At 52.1% G+C, this 18880-nt stretch overlaps 1 protein-coding gene across 4 annotated transcripts in view; it reads right to left on the reverse strand.

Annotated features, from left to right (window-relative positions):
• ct (homeobox protein, cut) overlaps positions 1 to 18880 on the reverse strand; it is a 581376-nt gene that overhangs the window by 97877 nt on the left and 464619 nt on the right. For all 4 annotated transcript variants that reach the window (XM_077654369.1, XM_077654368.1, XM_077654372.1 and 1 more), the window contains one exon: positions 5365 to 5420. In XM_077654369.1, the coding sequence (XP_077510495.1) occupies positions 5365 to 5420 (56 nt within the window). The remainder of the gene's footprint in view (positions 1 to 5364; positions 5421 to 18880) is intronic.

Here is an 18880-nt window from a genome sequence, read left to right on the forward strand (position 1 = left end):
TGCCAATTTAAAGGAAAGTCGTACAGAAAATGTCTTGGTAATACATTCCCAAATGTAAGGCAGCAACTTGCACCGATACCTTTAACGAACATGTTGCTGAGTTTTTAAACAAACTGCTAACACAATGGAAGAGACGGAGATGGCATGCAGTTCACGACTTGTTCAAGTGCTCATTCCCAGTATTCGCTGTCATCGGGCCTGAGTTATGGGAGATGTTAGGGCTTTTTATCAACAGAAGCAGATAACCCCCCAGAATAAGAGATCCCGTAGAAACTTCCGACATTCTAAAAGCGATAACGTTTTCCATCATAAATGAAACAGTAGCCACTGGTGAGAAACTAAATAACTTGGAAACCAACATGATAGATAAGACCGTTACACAGAAGAGGGTCAAGGACGGTTTGTGATAACTATCGATCGATCTTAATACCCACCGCTTGCAATGTACTCTGCTAAAAATATTAGACGACAGATGCGATTGATGCGGCCGGTAGAGCCTGATTACCGAACAGCCGCTGACAGGTCTAGACCTTAAAAGCGGGTGGCCTCATCCAGTCCGTCAATCACAATGTGACACGCCGTACCCTTGTTCACTCTCCCCCACCCGACACCAGTCGCCTCTCAACCCCCTTTCCTTCTCCTCCTCTCCCCGCAAGTGCAGAGACGGGCAGATATTCCGACATGGGTTCTAATGCTGACGCAATAAAATTAGCCCGTATCAACATGACGTCATCCTGGTTTGGTTTGGTTTATGGGGGTTTAACGTCCCAAAGCGACTCAGGCTATGAGAGACGCCGTAGTGAAGGGCTCCGGAAATTTCGACCACCTGGGGTTCTTTTACGTGCACTGACATCGCACAGCACACGGGCCTCTAGAATTTCGCCTCCATCGAAATTCGACCGCCGCGGCCGGGATCGAACCCGCGTCTTTAGGGCCGGCAGCCGAGCGCCATAACCACTCAGCCACCGCGGCGGCCATGACGTCATCCTGTGCCAAATGTTATTTGTTATTCACTGGGGGGAATTCTTCTCGCAAATGACGCAGTACAAACGAACCTCGTTATAACGAAACGGTTTACAAGAAAATAATGGATATAACGAAGGAATGGTGATTCTCCCTGAAAGCTCGCTCAACCAGGGCTACAACGAAGTAATCGCTAGGCCCTCTTCAACTTTCTTACAACGAGATTCAACTGTACTACAACTGAACTGTATGTTAGTGCACACGCACTCCATTTTTTGTATAATTATCGTTATAATGATATTCGCCACAATTACTCGCCACTTCACTGCTCCGCCGCCTAATTTGCCTAGCCACGTACAAAAGATACACGGCTTATGCAGACTGCTTCATCTATGTTCACGCATTTCCGCTTAATGACGGCCAAGCCTGTTGCTCAAATCCCTTGAGAGGGCACCTTTATGCGCTCCCTTCGAGCATTCTCCCCCAACTGGAAGCTAAAGGCGGCTTGAATGTCCGCCTGCGTTGAATGCATGTTCGCATCACTACAGCCGAGAGCGGCGCGGAAAGAAGAATCCGCAGCAGTCAGCGGTGTGGCAGAGTATGCAAAAAGCAGAACAAATGGGCCGAGAGAGCCTCGCGCAACCTCCTAACATAAATAAAGCGCAGCTGTCAATGCGCGTGAAAGAGCAAAGTAGAGCTTGTTTACGGCGCCGGCAGCAGGTGTTCTCTGATCCGCGCGCGAAGAGTTGTGGTTATGGTCTCCGGTGATCAATCAATAAGAAGAATGGATTAAGGCCCGCTCCCGGCCGCCTGAACAAGTGCGGGTCATGCTCGCCCGCTTGCTGTGATTTATTATCAAATGTTACGGTATCGGAGAGCGCGTGGCGTCGTTCTCGAAACGCTGCGCTAATTCTTTCCTCCGCAGCATTGCGAGGCGTAGAGGCGCCGACAGAACAGCGAAAGCGAGTCTCCGACAATGGAGCGAGGAAGAGAAGTGTATTTGGCACAATTGGCCTAATTTTAACGGCGGTGCTCTTGCCTCAATTTTTCGATGTATGCATTTTTCATTTTGGGTGCGTGTTGTGTGTGCGCGTGAGTGAGTGAGTGAGTGAGTGAGTGAGTGAGTGAGTGAGTGAGTGAGTGCGCGCGTGAGTGAGTGCGCGCGTGAGTGAGTGTGAGCGAGCGAGTGAGTGTGAGCGAGCGAGTGTGAGTGAGTGAGTGTGAGTGAGCGAGAGAGTTAGTGAGTGAGTGAGTGTGAGCGGGCGAGCGAGTGAGTGAGTGTGCGCGTGAGTGAGTGTGAGTGAGCGAGTGAGTGAGTGTGCGCGTGAGTGAGTGAGTGAGTGAGTGAGTGAGCGAGTGAGTGTGCGCGTGAGTGAGTGAGTATGCGCGTGAGTGAGTGAGTGAGTGAGTGAGTGAGTGAGTGAGTGAGTGAGTGAGTGAGTGAGTGAGTGAGTGAGTGAGTGAGTGAGTGAGTTCCGTGTGCATTAACATCTACGCAAGTGACGAGAAGCACTGAAGTGTCAAATCATAAGTGCTGCTGTGCTCTTAAATTTACAAAGCTGCATCTGTGACTGTGAGCACTTACAGTGTTAGGTGTACTAAAAACACAGCTACCTAACAACGACGTCAAATGACCTCCACAAACATGACACGAGTACTACAGCCGAGAGCGCCCACCGGCGTCGCGTTTGTAGCGATGATAAAAAAAAATTAGTTTCTTGGTTTCTAACTGCAAAAGCTTTACTTCGGAAGGGCCTGTCGATCATACAAACACGATATCACGGTCGCGCTCTTTCAAGGGCAATTACAGAAAAAAAAGAAAAAAATATACATATAGTGTAAAACGCAGTTCTGACAAATCGTTAAGAAAGCCGTTTTGGCACGGCTGGAAGCAAGGAGCGCGAAATTCAAAAGCCAGCTATCTTTATTGATGGCGTGCACGTCTTTCGCGAGCAACGGGCAACGCATCCAGGTGACGCAGCGGCGTCTATGCAGGCGAGAGAAAAAATAAGTAAGCCGGCTTGCGCGCGAGAGGCGGTAGCCGGCTGGAACCTCGCCAGATCGACGTAAGCGCGTGCGGAAACGCGCAAGCGGTGGGCGTCTTGGCACCGAACCGAGGGCGGCCGATTCGATCACCGCCTCTAGACATCATCGATCTGCCAGCGGAGCCGCAACTTTGACAGTAGCGTACGTATACGGTGCTGCAACAGGTGCGCACCAACTCGCTTGGCCGCGCCAGATGAGATGCAGCGAAGCCGCCAGTCCGCTGCCCAACGGACTTTCCACTGCACAGTCCGTCTCACTCAGCTGATTGTATCAGCAATGCGAAGAACAGACAGCTGATGGTCTCTGCTCACAGTTGGTTCCAAGGGTAGGGATACGCACTGAGGTGGCACACAGCCAGGCGGGACGATGAGAATAGGAAATTTGCTCGGATTTAGAAGTTGATGGTGGCGGTGCCGGTGCCGGTGATGGTGGTGCATGGTGATGGTGTTGGTGATGGTGGAGGAGATGGTGGATGTGATGGTGGCGGCATGAGAATAGGAAATTTGCTCGGATTCAGATGATAATGGTGGTTTTGGAGGTGACGGTGGTTTTGGGGGTGATGGTGGTAGTGGTGGCGATGACGATGATGTTGGTACGGGTGGTTGTATCAGTATTGCGCTTACTGCGCTATCTTACATTACTTGTCGCCTTGTTTCTTCGAACGCGATTAGCGTTTATGGCGTTTAGTGGATATGGCGCTTTCACTGCCAGGCACCATGTTTCAAGCCCACATTTGGCTTTGGAAAACCGACAAGGTACCTCACTTTTTCCTACAAATAAGAAACTATAAACTAAACTACAAAACTACAAAGGCACTGCATTGGCGCTATGAGAGACGACACTTTTTTTTGTTAGGCGTATAAACTGAAAGACTATATATACACTACGTGTGTCAGTACATGACGTAATTAACTCTGCAGTAAACCTAACACAACAGCGTTGGAAAACTATCCATGATACACGACTACGCGCTTTAACACTTAGGTCTTTTTTTTTTTTTCACTGAACTCAGCGTTCCGCTTATCAAAATTCGCCTGCGAATTTCAAAGCAAGTTACGTCTTGACAGCGAGCAGAGACGAAGACAAGGTCAGAACTCGAAACCAAGAACCGCATCTGACGATAACACGAAACAAGAACGGGATACTCGCAATAGTCGCTGGCTGAAACCTTCGAGGTACACTTCACGGCAGCAGCGGACGCATTCGATCGGCAGTAAACCACAATAAAATGAAACCAAGCGTATACAGCCTTCCGGTCGAGCTCGCATTCACCGAACGCAACGCCGCGCGAGCGGGGCAGTCAGTCTCTTATTTTTTTTTTTCAATCACTTCAACCGTGAAAGCAGGCAAATTCCGCAGGAACAGCCGAATCAAGAAAAATAAGCGCAAACAAAAGGAAAGAAAGTTTGAAACAGTGGCACCGCGCAAACAGTAAACATCGACCTTCCGGTGAGACAAAAATTCGTCCGAGCGTACTACGCGCGGAGCGACATACATCCTCCGTGCAAAACGGCGCCAAATTTCACGTCCTGTGTCGCGTAAATAGCCGCAACGCATACTAGGCAGGGAGAGACCCCGAGCAGGACGTTGCGGTTTCGGGAAACGGACGTTGAAACGTCGGCCACGGACGGTCGCGCGTCGGGGGTGGGGGAGACGCATTCAAGGCAAGAAACACCGCCTCTTTTCCGCGGTGCGTCCGACCGTCGAGAGCCTGTCCAAGTCACGGCGCGTGGCTCGAGTTGGGATATAACGAGGTATACGAATCTGAGACAACCGCAGCGGATCAGGAGGCGGCTGGAGCACTGACTTACTTTCATTTTTACTTCCCCGAAGTCTCCGAGGTATTTGCCTCTTTGAATTAGATCTGGCCGGCCACAAAAGTAGCTGCATTATGGCAAAGAACGGAGCGTAATACTATGGTGGGACTAATGACCAAATATTGAAAAATAAAAGTGTCTCGACCCGTAACACTAAGTACAAAGGGCTTAAAGAATAGCGCCAGGAGAAAACCAAGCGCACGGATAAATTTATTAGTCCGGACTGTAGAGTATCGGGGCCCCAGACACGCCAGACCACAGTCTAGCTGACGCCGCGGACAGTTTGGGAGGTCCTTGAGACTACAAAGAAGCCTTAAAATGTTAGCAGGTCGACTGACACAGCGACGTCCTCAAGTGACCTCTAATAGACGCAGCTTTAAAGCGTGACAAACACATTTGTAACAGACAAAACGCTTGACAGATTCCCATTTTTTCAGCCACAGCGCGAACGCGAAACTAAGACACACAAGTGTGCATGAGCCGTTCAAAGTTCGAAGCTCCATGCCTGAAATATGGAACAAAGGGTGTGAAATCTAACCTGTAGGGTGACGCTTTCCTGGCCCACTTGGTCCCGTAGCTGCTGGATTGTGAGATCTGCACGACAAAAGGAGGAAAGAACGGAATTGAGACGCAGAACCAAGACTCCAGATGCTCGCTTGAAATCATACGTTTGAAGAAATCCTAGTGACAAGAACACCAGAAACAAGTGCACTTCGTGGGTGAGGTCGTGACGTAAGCAACGGCACAGTGCACCTTCCTTGTAAGCTGGCGTAAAGCATGAACTCGCTCCGAACTGACCTCAATATAGACAGTGCGGAGTTAATCAGCTTTAACGGTCAGCGTATCCTATTGGGGAAGGAAAGACCGAAGAACAAAGCTGTTTATCTTTTTATCTTTAGAAGGGATTAAAATTAGGCTCTATAGAGAATACGCTTGGGGAACACATTTGATAGGTATTAAACTGGGGACTCACGAAATGATTTAGACGTTTAACCCGCCACATTCGCTTAACATACGCTCTTCCCCATTTTGTACCCCAACTAATCACCCCGTATATCAGCGCCTCGAACACTAAGCTGGCAAGATCCAATCCACACAGAGCGAGTGGCAAAACGCGCACCACACAAGCGTATTCTGATCACAGCTGTATAGGAACGAGATTTGTGCGTCTGTCCAGTGAATAGGGAAGCCATAAAAAGGCGATGGAACGAACAGATTTTTTGTTTTTACGGCAGCATAACGGGCATCAATCCGCTTTCAAACCGAGCTGATGCCTCCATACATAGCATCCATGCGTTTCTGGATATGTTTGCTGCGATTTGCTTTTTTTTCTTCCTTCTTCTTTCCCTCACGCCTTGTTATAACCGCCATAAACACATTACCATGCACGCACGCCACGAACGCGACCCGCGGGCCATAGATCATAGATTTCGAAGCGCATGCAAGTAGCAGCGCTCCACACACACACACACACACACAAAACATGGTCGTTCATCGCCCGTAATAACAGTCATTGTGGTTCGCACACTGCCCCAGCCGTATAACTGCAGCAGCCATCTGCACCACCTCACGTGAACTCCCCAAAGCGCGTAGCGAAAAAAAAAAGGGGGAAAAAAATCTACGAAGCGCGCCACAGAGGTTCGGGTATCTCCAGGCAATAAGTAGCGCGAGGTGGGATTGCAGCTCCGGCGGCCGTTCATATTCGGGGCGTATTACATGCATAAAGACTGCGCGGGTCGCTTGCACACACACGCCACTGCACGAGCGGCGTAAAGAAGAGGCGCGGTACACAATGCACGACCCGGTGTCGACGAGGCGACAAGCGGGCGACACGACGAGCAAGTAACAACTCGGGACACGCGGGAGCATCTCGATGAAGTACGACCAGGTATGGCATACACACGAAGCGAGCGAGAGCGCACATGTAGAAAACCGCGGGGCTGGAGAAGCCGAGGAGATTACAAGGGAAAAATTCAGCACCGGAGAGAGAGAAGGAAAAAAAAAACATTACCAGCGGCGCCTGGGAGAGAGTGACAAAAGAGGCAGAGAGGGGGAACACGCTGATTAAAAAAATTGAAGCGATTCCGGCGGCGTGGCGTTTATGGGATCTGCCTGGCTGCCTGCAGCAGCGAACGTGCGTCTCACCTGAGCTCGCAACGGTATAGTACGGGATGGAAGAAGAAAGGAGAGGGGGTAATGGAGAGGGAAGCATTTGAAGACGATATTTACGATTTCACGCCCTTTATTTCTCTAGCGGACCGTGAACAGGTGCCGTCCAAACATGGAGCACACGCACACACATACGGGGAGGGAAGGAGATCGTAAAAATCGGGAAGCGAAATAAAATTCCTCATCCCCTGCGCAGCGCCCATTTCGGGCACGGCTCGCGCACTTTGGGCTCTTTTGTCCTCCGAGTTAGTAGCGGCAGTATACCCCCTTGTCATTTTGGCGCGACACGCAATATTACTAGGGGGCGCCACGCTCCCCTCCGCACCGTATTTATGACCCCCCCGTTCCTCCTCAGGTGGTCTGAAATGGCCGCGTCGAGAAAGCAGGCATCACGGCGTCACAGATGCATATATACTGCGCGCCGGCACGTCGCAATGAGGTTCTCTTTGTAACGCCTTTCGTCTGACTTTTCTACCTCACGACATACAACGTCAAGATGACGAGGTGGGTACGCGAAAGCGCAAGACTCGTGTATAGACTTTCAAAAAAGCGGCGAAGTTTCGCGTTACGAGAGTGTTATTACCCGGCATTGAACGCGCAGTAGCCGGCGAACGGACGCGTGTATGGCTGCACAGACAAAGGCAAAAGAAGTACTCAGCCGCCAATGTTGCCCCACGGGACAAACTCTGAGGGGCGGCAAAGCCACCCTGAATGTGGCAGCGATTTGGGGCTGTAGAGTTCCCTCCTCCATTTTTTGAGAAGCGCCCGTTAAATTATTTTCTTCTGTGCCACCGCTCCCTCTCTATTTTTTCCTAAACAGTTGCCCACCACCAAGCGACACCGTGTATGCTCAAGCCCATGAATTCACAAAACGCGAGCAGACCCGTCAACAGGCGCCAGCAGAGCCCAGACGGCGAAAGAGCAGAGCGCCTCTCGTCTGGTGGCAAGAAAGAAGTCGTATACGAAAAGCTAGACAACCCGAAGAGAGATGTTTAAAGCCTGCAGCTCGTGGTAGGAAACAGATCGCTCCAGGCAAAGCAGTGGCGGGGTGACGACGGTAGGGGGGGTAGGTGGCGGTGACCTGTGCACAGTGGAAGAGGAGCGCCATAAATTGGAGCACGACGATTCCCTCAGCACCGCTGCCGCCGGCGCCTGTTCACACAGGCATACACATACACGCCGGAGCAGGCCGCAAGCTCGAGGAGAACGAGGGAGGGGAGCGCGCTCTGAGGAGAGAGGGGAGAGGGGGGCGTCGAAGAAGTCGTTTGGGGGTTACCTAACAGGCGCGTTTCCGACGCCTTGTGTGTGCGTGTGTGTGCGTGTGTGTCGCAGCCGCGGGAGAGCGGAGAAGAAGGCGGTCACGCCCCGGCGGCTGCACGGGCGACCTTGGCTCCTGCAGCCATCGCTCCCCAGCTTATGGCTGCGCGCGCGGAAGCGCGCTCGGTGCACCAAATAAAAAGAAAGAAAGAAGAGAGCGAAGCTAAAGCAAAGCAGCTCTGCGCTGCCTGAATGCAGCAGCAGCACTCAGACGGAAGGTGACGGCGGCGGCGACGCCGAGAAGGCAGCTCTGCGTTACGCATCCTTGAAATGGCAATTTCGTGTTCTCTTGTGTGTGTGTTCTTGTTTTTGTCGAGTTCTATCTCATCCCCCCGCCCCCGAGAGTCGCTTTCGTACATATTCAGCATCATTGCGCGAACACTTCGATACCGTAGCGCACGCGTCGCTCCAGCAGCCATCGGGAAAAACCAGGCAAGCGACCTTAGGGGACCTGTCTGCACAGTTCAGGAAAGATCACGCCAGCTTCGAGGTGCGTAGCGAGCCGTACCCTACACGCACGCGCTTGTTTCTTTTTTTTAAATTAGCAGTGGCAACGCAAGACCGCTTCATCGCTAAGCTGGCACCTTATGCAGCGCTGGATTTCGCACCGCTCGCGACGAACACGGTTGAACAGGCAGCGTGAAATCGCACGCGATGAGGCGGGTTAATTATGACTGCTTGCCAGTCTCATTGAACCGTTTCAAGGACATCTCACTTGACTCGTGCTTAATTGGTGTGCGGCACGTATCCTGGCGCTTAAACACGAGCTCTGACAAAAAGTTCAGGCGGTTTCGGACTCAAACACCTCGGGCACTTTGATTATTTTTTTTTGCCCTTCAGCTTGCTTTTTCACCAACATAGTGCGTTCTCTTTTATTCCACTCCAGCTTCACCAACAATCAAAAATATTTAAATACATCATTTTCGCATTCCATATTTAACTTTACTGTCCTATTTTGCATACCACAGGCGCCATCCGTAAACTGCATTCCGGAGACATTTTCGCCCCCACACACAGCGTGAGAAGCTGCATTAAAATCCCAGCAGCAATGCACTCGAAACAGAAAGGAGTAAAAAGGGGAGTAAAGCTGATCCCCTGCGCACTCCCCTACTCATTTTTTACTCCCATATAGTAGTAGGAGTATTAAGTGGTTTTTATTAAGAATAATAGTAAAAAGGAAGGAAAAGATTTTTGCTAGCCCCGGCATCTGCCATCGATACTGAAGCAGCCGAGCTGGGGCAGCGGAAATAAAGGATAGCAGGCAGAATGGAGAAATGAAATGAAAGAGGTGGCGGGATAGATAGATAGATGATAGAAAGGACAGGGGGAGACGTATGCAATACACAATTAGGCTATTTACACCATAATATATGCACCTGTCGAAAGCGTGTTATTCGTGTTTAGTGCGCATCGTGGAACGTGTCCGGGCTAGTCCGGGCAGCGCGCAAAGCGACCGCACAAGCACGGGGCGGGAGCCAGCAGCGACAGGAGTCGATCGTCACGACAGCGATCCGACCGATGACACCGCGGCGAAGGCCAGGGAACGATGCCAGCGGGACGGGCGGCTCGCGACACCCGAAATAACCCCCGCCGCAGTCGGTGGCAGCTTCCGCCACTGCTGCCACCGCGAGGGATGCCGTGTGAAACGGGGCAGCTTGCCTGCGCGCGGAAGGAAGCTGCACTCGCGGGGTAAACACACAATGGCCCACGTGCGCGTCGCAAGATCTTACACCCGAGGAACGGAAGACGGAGACACGCGACCAGATATGATGGAAGAGGTGCCCGACGAAGACAATAATAATAATAATTGGTTTTTTGGGGGAAAGGAAATGGCGCAGTATCTGTCTCATATATCGTTGGACACCCGAACCGCGCCGTAAGGGAAAGGTAAAGGAGGGAGTGAAAGAAGAAAGGAAGAAAGAGGTGCCGTAGTGGAGGGCTCCGGAATAATTTCGACCACCTGGGGATCTTTAACCTGCACTGACATCGCACAGCACAAGGACGCCTTGGCGTTTTTCCTCCATAAAAACGCAGCTGCCGCGGTCGGGTTCGAACCCGGGAACTCCGGATCAGTAGTCGAGCGCCCTAACCACTGAGCCACCGCGGCGGGGCGCGAAGACAAAGTGTCCAAATTCGTGCTCACACCAACCTCAAAAAGAGTGAACTGAAACCGCTTGTCTTTGCTTCGTGTAGCTTCTTTTGCGCGGCACAGGTAGGTTTCTCAAGCAAAAAGTAACACAAAACAGTGAAAGAAAATTTTAAGCGCAATTTTCGAAAAAAAAAGAAATCCAGGCATTAGTGAATGTTTAAAACTTTTAATGAATACGCCCGCCGCTGAGGGAGATTCAAGTAGAAAGGAGCTTAAATGGAAACAAAGCGTTTGTCAAAAAGGGCGACGCGGCACCAGTGCTAAGACTCTCAAACAAATATTCAGACCCCGTTTGACGGCGGTCATATGACGCTGGACTCCACATACCGACGTTCGATCGGCGCAAATACGATCCGCGGTTCGAGCAGTATAGAACAGCGCGGCGATATAAAGCTAAAACAAACAACAAAAAAACGAGAACGGAGAAGTAAGAAAGAGATGGCCTCGAAGGGAGACAGAAAACGGGATCCGCCCGCGCGGCTGCGGGAAGAGGAAGGCGCGGACAAGAGCGCCCGGCGGCCGCGGGCCGGCGATATAAACGATCGGGAAAGGACGGCGACCGCCCGGCCCCGCTGCGTTCGGCGTCCACCGCGGAGGCAGCTCTCGTTCGGATCCCGTTATGACGCTCGTTACTCACTGAAAAACGAGCCGCGATCCTATTAATGAAACCATTTGGAAGACCATCGATCTCCTGGCCAGCGCGGGAGCTAGCACGAAGGGATGCCCCCTCGCAACCTATGCCAGAAGAGAGCCCGCTGTAGTCGCTCTAGCTGGACGCAGCGATTCCCAGAACCTGATCTCGTCCGGCTCACATGAATTCTCGCTCGCTGCACTGGGACGACAACAAAAGATCGCCGATTGTTTGTTTCGGCTGGTATAGTATATAGTATATACGTTCCCTGCGGGCGCAGGCGTGCTCAACTCGTAACCGTAAGCCAGAGAAGACTTGTGGTGCCGAACGATTGGGTCTGCTCCATAAACGAATGCGTCGAATATGTGTACTGCACGTGGCGCATGAACCGTTATTAGAACCATCGCTATACTAATTAGTACTGTCGTCATTTTGTCGAAACTGCGTCCCAACGGATTGGTTTCGTAAACATTAGACCGGCTTCACCTCAATGTCGCACGTTGCACAAATGGCCGAATAGCAAGTTTTGAAAACAGAACACATAGCCGTATACACTTCTAGCGATGTGTGAAACGGAATACCTCGCCATGGTTCCCGTGAAAACCCCACTTGCAGTTGACAAGTCAGCAGCATGCGTGTGCACCAATTTGTCCTCGTTTAATCGATTGCCAGAGGCGTTATTATCATGGCCCCTACAACGTGAGAAGGCCAACTTAATTAATTACAAAAAGTGGTCTATTCGAAAGGAAATCGTCGCAAGGAGGCCACGAAGTGGCTTTTAGGGCAAACAAACTGTAACGCAGTGAACGCTCTGCAAAAAGACTGATACTTGTTACTAAAACTGCGCTTTCATGTGTTTTTTCTTTCTTTTTTATTCCATTGAATTACGTTTTGAATGGCCAATCCCCACTTTTATTTTCTGTGTACATCGTTTCTCGCACACGGTAGACCCTATGACTAGCGATTAAACGGTACAGGTCAATACCGTGCGGGGTAGGCGAAAGGCCGATACCCGCTATGTGCATTTGTTCAGGAAGCCCGCTATTGAAATCGGACCTTTCACGGTTTCCACATTTGTACACGCAGGTGCGTATGTAGCTAATGATATCCCCACCCTTTACATCTGAAATAGCCAGGTTCATTAGCCCAGTTGACACTCACATAGATGAATAGTGCAATTTTCTCTCCCATGGAAACAAGACGAATGTCAGCTGTCCCTTCCTATCGGTCGTTCACTAATTACAGCCCCAGTAATGGCATTCACCGAGCGGTATTCCCGCGGGGCTGCCGTACTAAAATCCAGTACGCCTGAAGACACGCGTTGGACACCTCGAAATGTCCCGCGGAATACGGATACTCGGAAATCCACAGGTGATAGAAGTCAAGGTAGAAACAGCAACAAAAAACAAAAACATCCAAAGGCATCACAGAGCTTGATCGTACAGTTTAAATCCTTAGTGCTGAGTTCACTCCTCCGGGAAATGTCTCGCACCGTTCACTCCGTCGTTTCGTTCACGGAATACGATTCACACCTGACGCGTCAAATTTTCATTGCGGCTTTCGGAGGTGACGCGAAGCGCGCACGTTCAACTGTTGGCCCCCACTCCGGACGCTTGCCGCACAGGCGCCTCGAGCACGACGCTCTCTACAGCGGCAAGAAGGAGAAAGAAAAAAGGGAGAGAGAGAGAGAGAGAGAGAGAGAGACAGAGAGAGAGTGAAGTGGCACCCATGGACCAAACATCCTAACACGCCGGCCCCTTCGGAAACAGCGCACTTCTGCTTCTCCTTCGCTAGGCTCACCAAGAACGCAAGGACCACTCGTGCGAACAGCATGAGAGAATCGGCGCCGCAAAAAAAAAAAAGCTAGAAAAAGACCGAAGCAGCAGTCGCAGCAGAGCTCACACGCCGGGCCGCAGCTCCGGAGCGTGCGGAAACACGCACACGCAGCATCAGCAGCAGCCGTGGAAAGAGCGTTGAGAGGGGGGGAGGTGCGAGAGGAGAGCTCGACGGTGGATGGCCCCGGGGGCAGAGGAGCGGCGGCGGCAGCAGCGGAAGTCGTTACTCATTTAATGGGCCCTGCGAGTGACGCGCTCAATGAATCCATCGACAGGGGAGGCCGCCACCGCGGCTCCCCCGCATCGCGCCAGACGAGAGGCCGCACGCAGGCAAACAGAGAGAGAGAGAGAATAGAGAGATGCCCCACGCACGCCGAGAGAAAAGAGGCCAAAAAGCGCGCCCGCGGAATCGCCCCCGAAGGTCGAGCCAATACACTTGCGCCCTCTTCCTCGACGACGCCACGCTACCCGCGCCTCTGCAGCCCAGCTACGCCGCGAGGAGGAGGAGGAGCGGGGAGCTGAAGAGGCCGATCGCGACAGACCGCCGCAGACACGCCGCATTTGACGCTGCCGGCGTGGCGGCGTAGATGAGAGTTTCGAACACGGCGGAAGAATGTGATTTAGAAGAAACCGGAGTCCCACCCCCCATCTCGCGTTTTCCGATACGGAGTGTTCCGAGTGAGCACGTGCTGCCATTTTATTGAAGACTAGCAGTAGCGGTCAAGTGGAGGTCGTTTAGGGGTCTTCAGGACACGTTGTCATCTTCCTTGAACCGTGTACAGTGGGGAGCTTACGGCGCACCTCTTGAGGCCAAAAGGTCTCGAAAGGTGAGATGGACGAAGGCTCTCAGTGCGGACGACACGTGCGTGCAGTTTTCCAGCTGTGTTGTTCAGTGCGGCTTCTTGGTCCTAGAGGTGATATACACCGAACATTCGTTTCCGGTACGCCATCCTGTTGCGTATAGCGGACATATATTGGAGATGCTGGAACGTATGCGAACAGTGTCGAAGAAAGATGCTACTGAACACTTAGGCAGTAGGAGGAAGAGGAGGGGGAAGAGTTGGAGGGGGGGGGGGGGGGTGACATAAGATTAGAGTCTCTGCTTGCATAAGCTAGGGTGGTTCTACTCGTATTTCGCGACTTGATAATGACAGGCTGCAGCAAAAGAAGAGATGAGCATAAAGAGGGCCAATTATCTCACGACATTTTGCTTTAAGGAGGACAAATAAATAGACGACGTCAAGCGCGAGTGCACTGCCGTTCAAGGAGTGGTTAAGTAAGCCTAACCTAACGTCGCCTTCGACGCCTCTTTAAAATGCATTTTGCCAGGAGCGTGCCACACGTCGATTCAGCTGCGCCTGTAACAGCAGCGCCAGCGCCCGAGGTGAACGACCGTGGACACAATTGTGTGCGCGTGGCCTGCGCGCGTAGGGGAAAAAAAGCAGCAGCGAATCAAGCAAACTGCAGGCGCGGCACGCAAGGTGCAGCCAGTCTAATGAAAAAATAGGGGACAAAGCGGAGGCCGCAGACAGGGGCCCCGGGCAGCAGCAATTGGTTTCACGGTCGCAGCTGCAGCCGAGTATGCGTCATTGTGTCGGACAGCGCTATTGTTTCAAAGGAGGCCGGCTTCCAGAAACGCGGGCTCCGGCGCGGATGCAGTTCCTGCGGGCTTGCGGGAAAGGAAGCAGAAAAAGAGCGACCTCGCTGAACGCCACAGCGGAGATATAGGAAGGGAGGTCCGCATGGTCCCCCTCAAAAGCGAAATCACGGTTATAGCGAAGGATACGCCGTTACTCTGCGACACCGCGATAACCGGCGAAGGCCTGGTGAGAGGAACCAACCCTGCGTAGCGACGAAATATCGTAAAACTAGTAATACACGTCCACTGCGAGTGTGCGAAACTACTTTTGTTCAAACGATAGCTATATATGTGAGACCACGCATGCGCTACGGAATGTGTGATTACTACTTTCGAATGTGATTTTTGTAAGCAAAAGCCAGTTCTCCTTTCGAAACCTATTCCTACTCATCGAATAATAATCAAAAAGAAAGAAACCAGTTGGTGTCCTCCACGGATCTGCCCTGGTTTGTTCCCGGGTTCGAACCCGACCTCGGCGGCTGCGTTTTTATGGAGGCAAAACGCCAAGGCGCCCGTGTGCTGTGCGATGTCAGTGCACGTTAAAGATCCCCAGGTGGTCGAAATTATTCCGGAGCCCTCCACTACGGCACCCCTTACTTCCTTTCCTCTTTCACTGCCTCCTTCATTCCTTCCCTTACGGCGCGGTTCAGGTGTCCAACGATATATGAGACAGATACTGCGCCATTTCCTTTCCCCAAAAAACCAATTATTATTTTCTTTTTGCTCCGCACAGTTAGCGCTAAAAATGATAACTTCACGTGCCGGAGACTAGTACATGCAACAACTCTCAGTTCGGCCCATCGAGCACCGCGGTACAGTAGTGAGCAGTATCAGAGGTAACAAACTTTGCACAAAATTGGGAATTTCCTTGTTATTTATCCACTAATTTTGAGGATGACTTTTGGACATCATACACCAAGAGGAAAACTAGTCAGAAAACAGAAAAATATTGAGCTTGTCAGATAATTGTGGAGTAATCAATAAATGACTGCTCAAAGTTTGTTCTCTCTCACACTGCTCACGACTATACCATACATGGCTTGAAGCTGCTTCGTAATCCTCGCAGCGATCAGCCCTTAAAAAAGAAGGTTCTTTGGACAGTTATAATTTTGTCTATCACGTCAATAGACTTCCTACAGACAAATCCTCTAGACTAGTCTATAGAAATCCTATAGGCAGTCTATGGAGAATGAATAGATTTATGTTCATACACTTTCAGCACCCATTGCTATAGACATCCTATAGACTACGAAGAGACAAAAATATCTACAGGAAAACAACAGAGTCTATAAGAGGTCTATAGACAGTCTTCTATGGACCATTTTTATAAGAACTAGGAAAAAAATTGGAAAAATTGGTTTTTGTGGAAAGTAAATGGCGCAATATCTGTCTCGCATCTCGGCGGACACCTGAACCGCGCCGTAAGGGAAGCGATAAAGGAGGGAGTGAAAGAAGAAAGGAAGAAAGAGGTGGAATGATTTCGACCACCTGGGGAATCTTTAACGTGCACTGACATCGCACAGCACACGGACGCCTTAGCGTTTTGCCTCCATAAGAACGCAGCCGCCGTGGTCGGGTTCGAACCCGGGTACTCCGACTCAGCAGCCGAGCGCCTAACCACTGAGCCACCGCGGCGGTTTTAAGAACTAGCCGCCGATCGAGTTCGCGTTCCATGCTTTCAGTCGCGTGTCCTCCTCCGCGGTGGCCCAGCGGCTGCTCCGAAGAACCAAGTGCGGTGCCCATTGTGGGCCCGCCTGCGGAGGTGTCCCCGCAGCGGCTGCTGTCAGCGGCGAACCGTTTCTCTCCTAATCGCTCGTGACGGGAGCCGTCAGGGCGCCGCGAGGCCTTGGACAGAGAGAGCACGCGCCCGCCGCCTCCGAAGCCGGGCTATAACGGGCCACCCACCCAGAGAGAGAGAGAGCGAACGAGATGCGCTTCTCGCAACCGCGCGGCTCCTGGCGTTTGGACAGTACACCCGCGCCGCGACGGCTCGGTGGCTATATGGCGTTCACACGCTGAAGCAGCATCAGGTTGCCAGATCGAAACCCGGTCGCGGTACCGGCACTTCCATGGAGGTGAAGTACAAAAACCCTCCACTGCCGTGCGATGTGACGTCAGTGCGCGTCAACGAACCCCGGCGGTCGAAACAAATCGGAGGGGTTCCGCTATGTACACTCTACAACAGAAGGGTGTTCAAAGGGAGTAAGCTGTCCTCTAGAGCACTCCCTTTTATAAAAGGGGGGTGCGCTATAGGACAGCTTACTCTCTTTTTACTCTCATGTAGGGGTATTCGTGCTTAGAGTGTACGGCCACATTGTGTCTGCCCCCTCGTTGCACTTTGTACTTCATCGGGAACTGATTACTGAGGCAATGAATAAGACAACTTCGTATGGCTTCGAGTAACGCGAATCATTCTTCCAGCAGCTGTCTTTTGGACAGGATTGAAATGAGAGAGAGGGAGAGAGAAATCAGCCTAACAGGCAAAGAGACATGCGCCCTGGCGTCAGATTTGTTTCTGCGCACAAGGCATGTGCGACTCGCTCGCGCATTCTTGGCTCATCCGAGTTCGAAGGCTAACCGTGTCATTGCATTTTTTTTGCGTGAAGAAGGCAGCGTAATAACACCCAACAAGCGACAAGTACAGAGGCTGTGACGTGGACCTTGTATAGCGAGTCATCTTGATCGTCCTTGCTGAGAATATGTAGAGAAAGCTTCACTTCATTTTCCTAGCCTTTTTTTTTTTCGTGCAACCTTTATGACGTGCTTTCTTCATTAACACGGAAATCCCCGCCGCCGAAGAAAAAAAAAAAACGACAACACGCAGAAACACTGCGCTTCCCGCTACGAAAGCTGTACAACACGGAGAAATGAAACGACATGCACGGCGGGCGGCTGCAAGGGATACAGCTGCAATCCATCTACAAAGCGGGGTGCGAACGATCGGCCTCCCGCGGTGGTCTTCGCGAGAAGCCGCGATCGCCGATCGTCACGGAGCACTGAATCCCGGCGTCCCCGCCTCGCCACACCGGGCATTGGCGAGAAGGAGCAAAATGGTGCACGCGGCGGCCACGACGACGACAACGGGGTCGACGCAATTTCGCGCCTCGAAGCAAAAACCATACGCACGCGCGGTCCAAGAATTGAGCCACACCGCGCCCCACAAAAGCGTGCAGCACTGTGGAAGCTGAAGAAGCGGCAAGCGTGCACTCACGGTCCGCAGCTGTTGGGCTCATTGCAATTAGCGATAGCAATTGCAATAGCAATTAGTGTTCGCGATTGGCGGGCTATTGAGAGCTCTACAATCACAACAGCCGTCACTAACGCGGTAGCAAAGCCGGGCAACCACATATTGTTCCTATACGAGCAAGTGTCTTTTGCGAACTCGGGTGATGATGATGGGCTGGTGTCACCTAGAGCTTCTTCCATAGCGCTGCACGGTTTAAAGTTGAGACGAAGTAAATCGCGGAGGATGGAGAGGGAGTGGGGGGGGGGGGGGGGCAACTAAAGGCATGCGAGTAAGGAGCGCACTCCGGTGTATACACTCGGAGACGGCAACGTGAGCGCGTATACACCTCTCAGTTACATCATTTCCGCTCCTTGCGAGCTTTCGTCTGCAAGGCCCCAGGACGGACGGACAGACGGGCCGCCGAGCAAGGCGCGAAATGACGGCTCGAAGGGCGCCAAGCCACGCCCACTTGCCCCGCGCTCCTGGGAGAGCGGCGGCAGGCAATCGACTAGCGGTGCCCGCGAGCGGTCTCACTCGAGACGGGGAGAGCGAGCAACGGGGCGAGGAGGCGGGAAGTCGAAGCCGGGCCCACAGCTAGACGGGTGGGGAGGGAAGGAGGAGGGGGGAGGGGGGACCGTCAAATTGGTGTGTCCGCGACCGGAAGCCAAGGAGGCAGGCAGCAGGCAGACACGTTGTTTCCTTTTCCTCACAAAGTGTCCAGATATGCGGGAGCGGCGGCGGCCCGACGAGACAGACATACAGTTTGTGATACGAGCTTCTGGAGACGCAACGAAACGAGCGTTGGTATGCGGACGATTGTAGTTGTAGCGTACTCACGAGGAAGCCAGAGCAGGCGTCGAACACGTGCAACGGAGCCGCGGAGTCTCGCCAATATGCCTCCCGCGTGCGGCCGCGGTGAGGATGAATGAGCGTCAGTGGGCGGGCAAAAAGGAACAATGTTATCCCGGGAAGAACAGAGGAGACGCGATCGAACGCTTTTTGAATGAGACATCCGTTTCTATCCGCGCGCTCGCTCATAGCGCGATTCTTCTTGGAATTGGGCCGCGCTAAGTGTTCGAAGACGCTTC

Source organism: Amblyomma americanum, chromosome 2 (genome assembly GCF_052857255.1).
Source record: "Amblyomma americanum isolate KBUSLIRL-KWMA chromosome 2, ASM5285725v1, whole genome shotgun sequence".
Taxonomy (NCBI): Eukaryota; Metazoa; Arthropoda; class Arachnida; order Ixodida; family Ixodidae; genus Amblyomma; species Amblyomma americanum.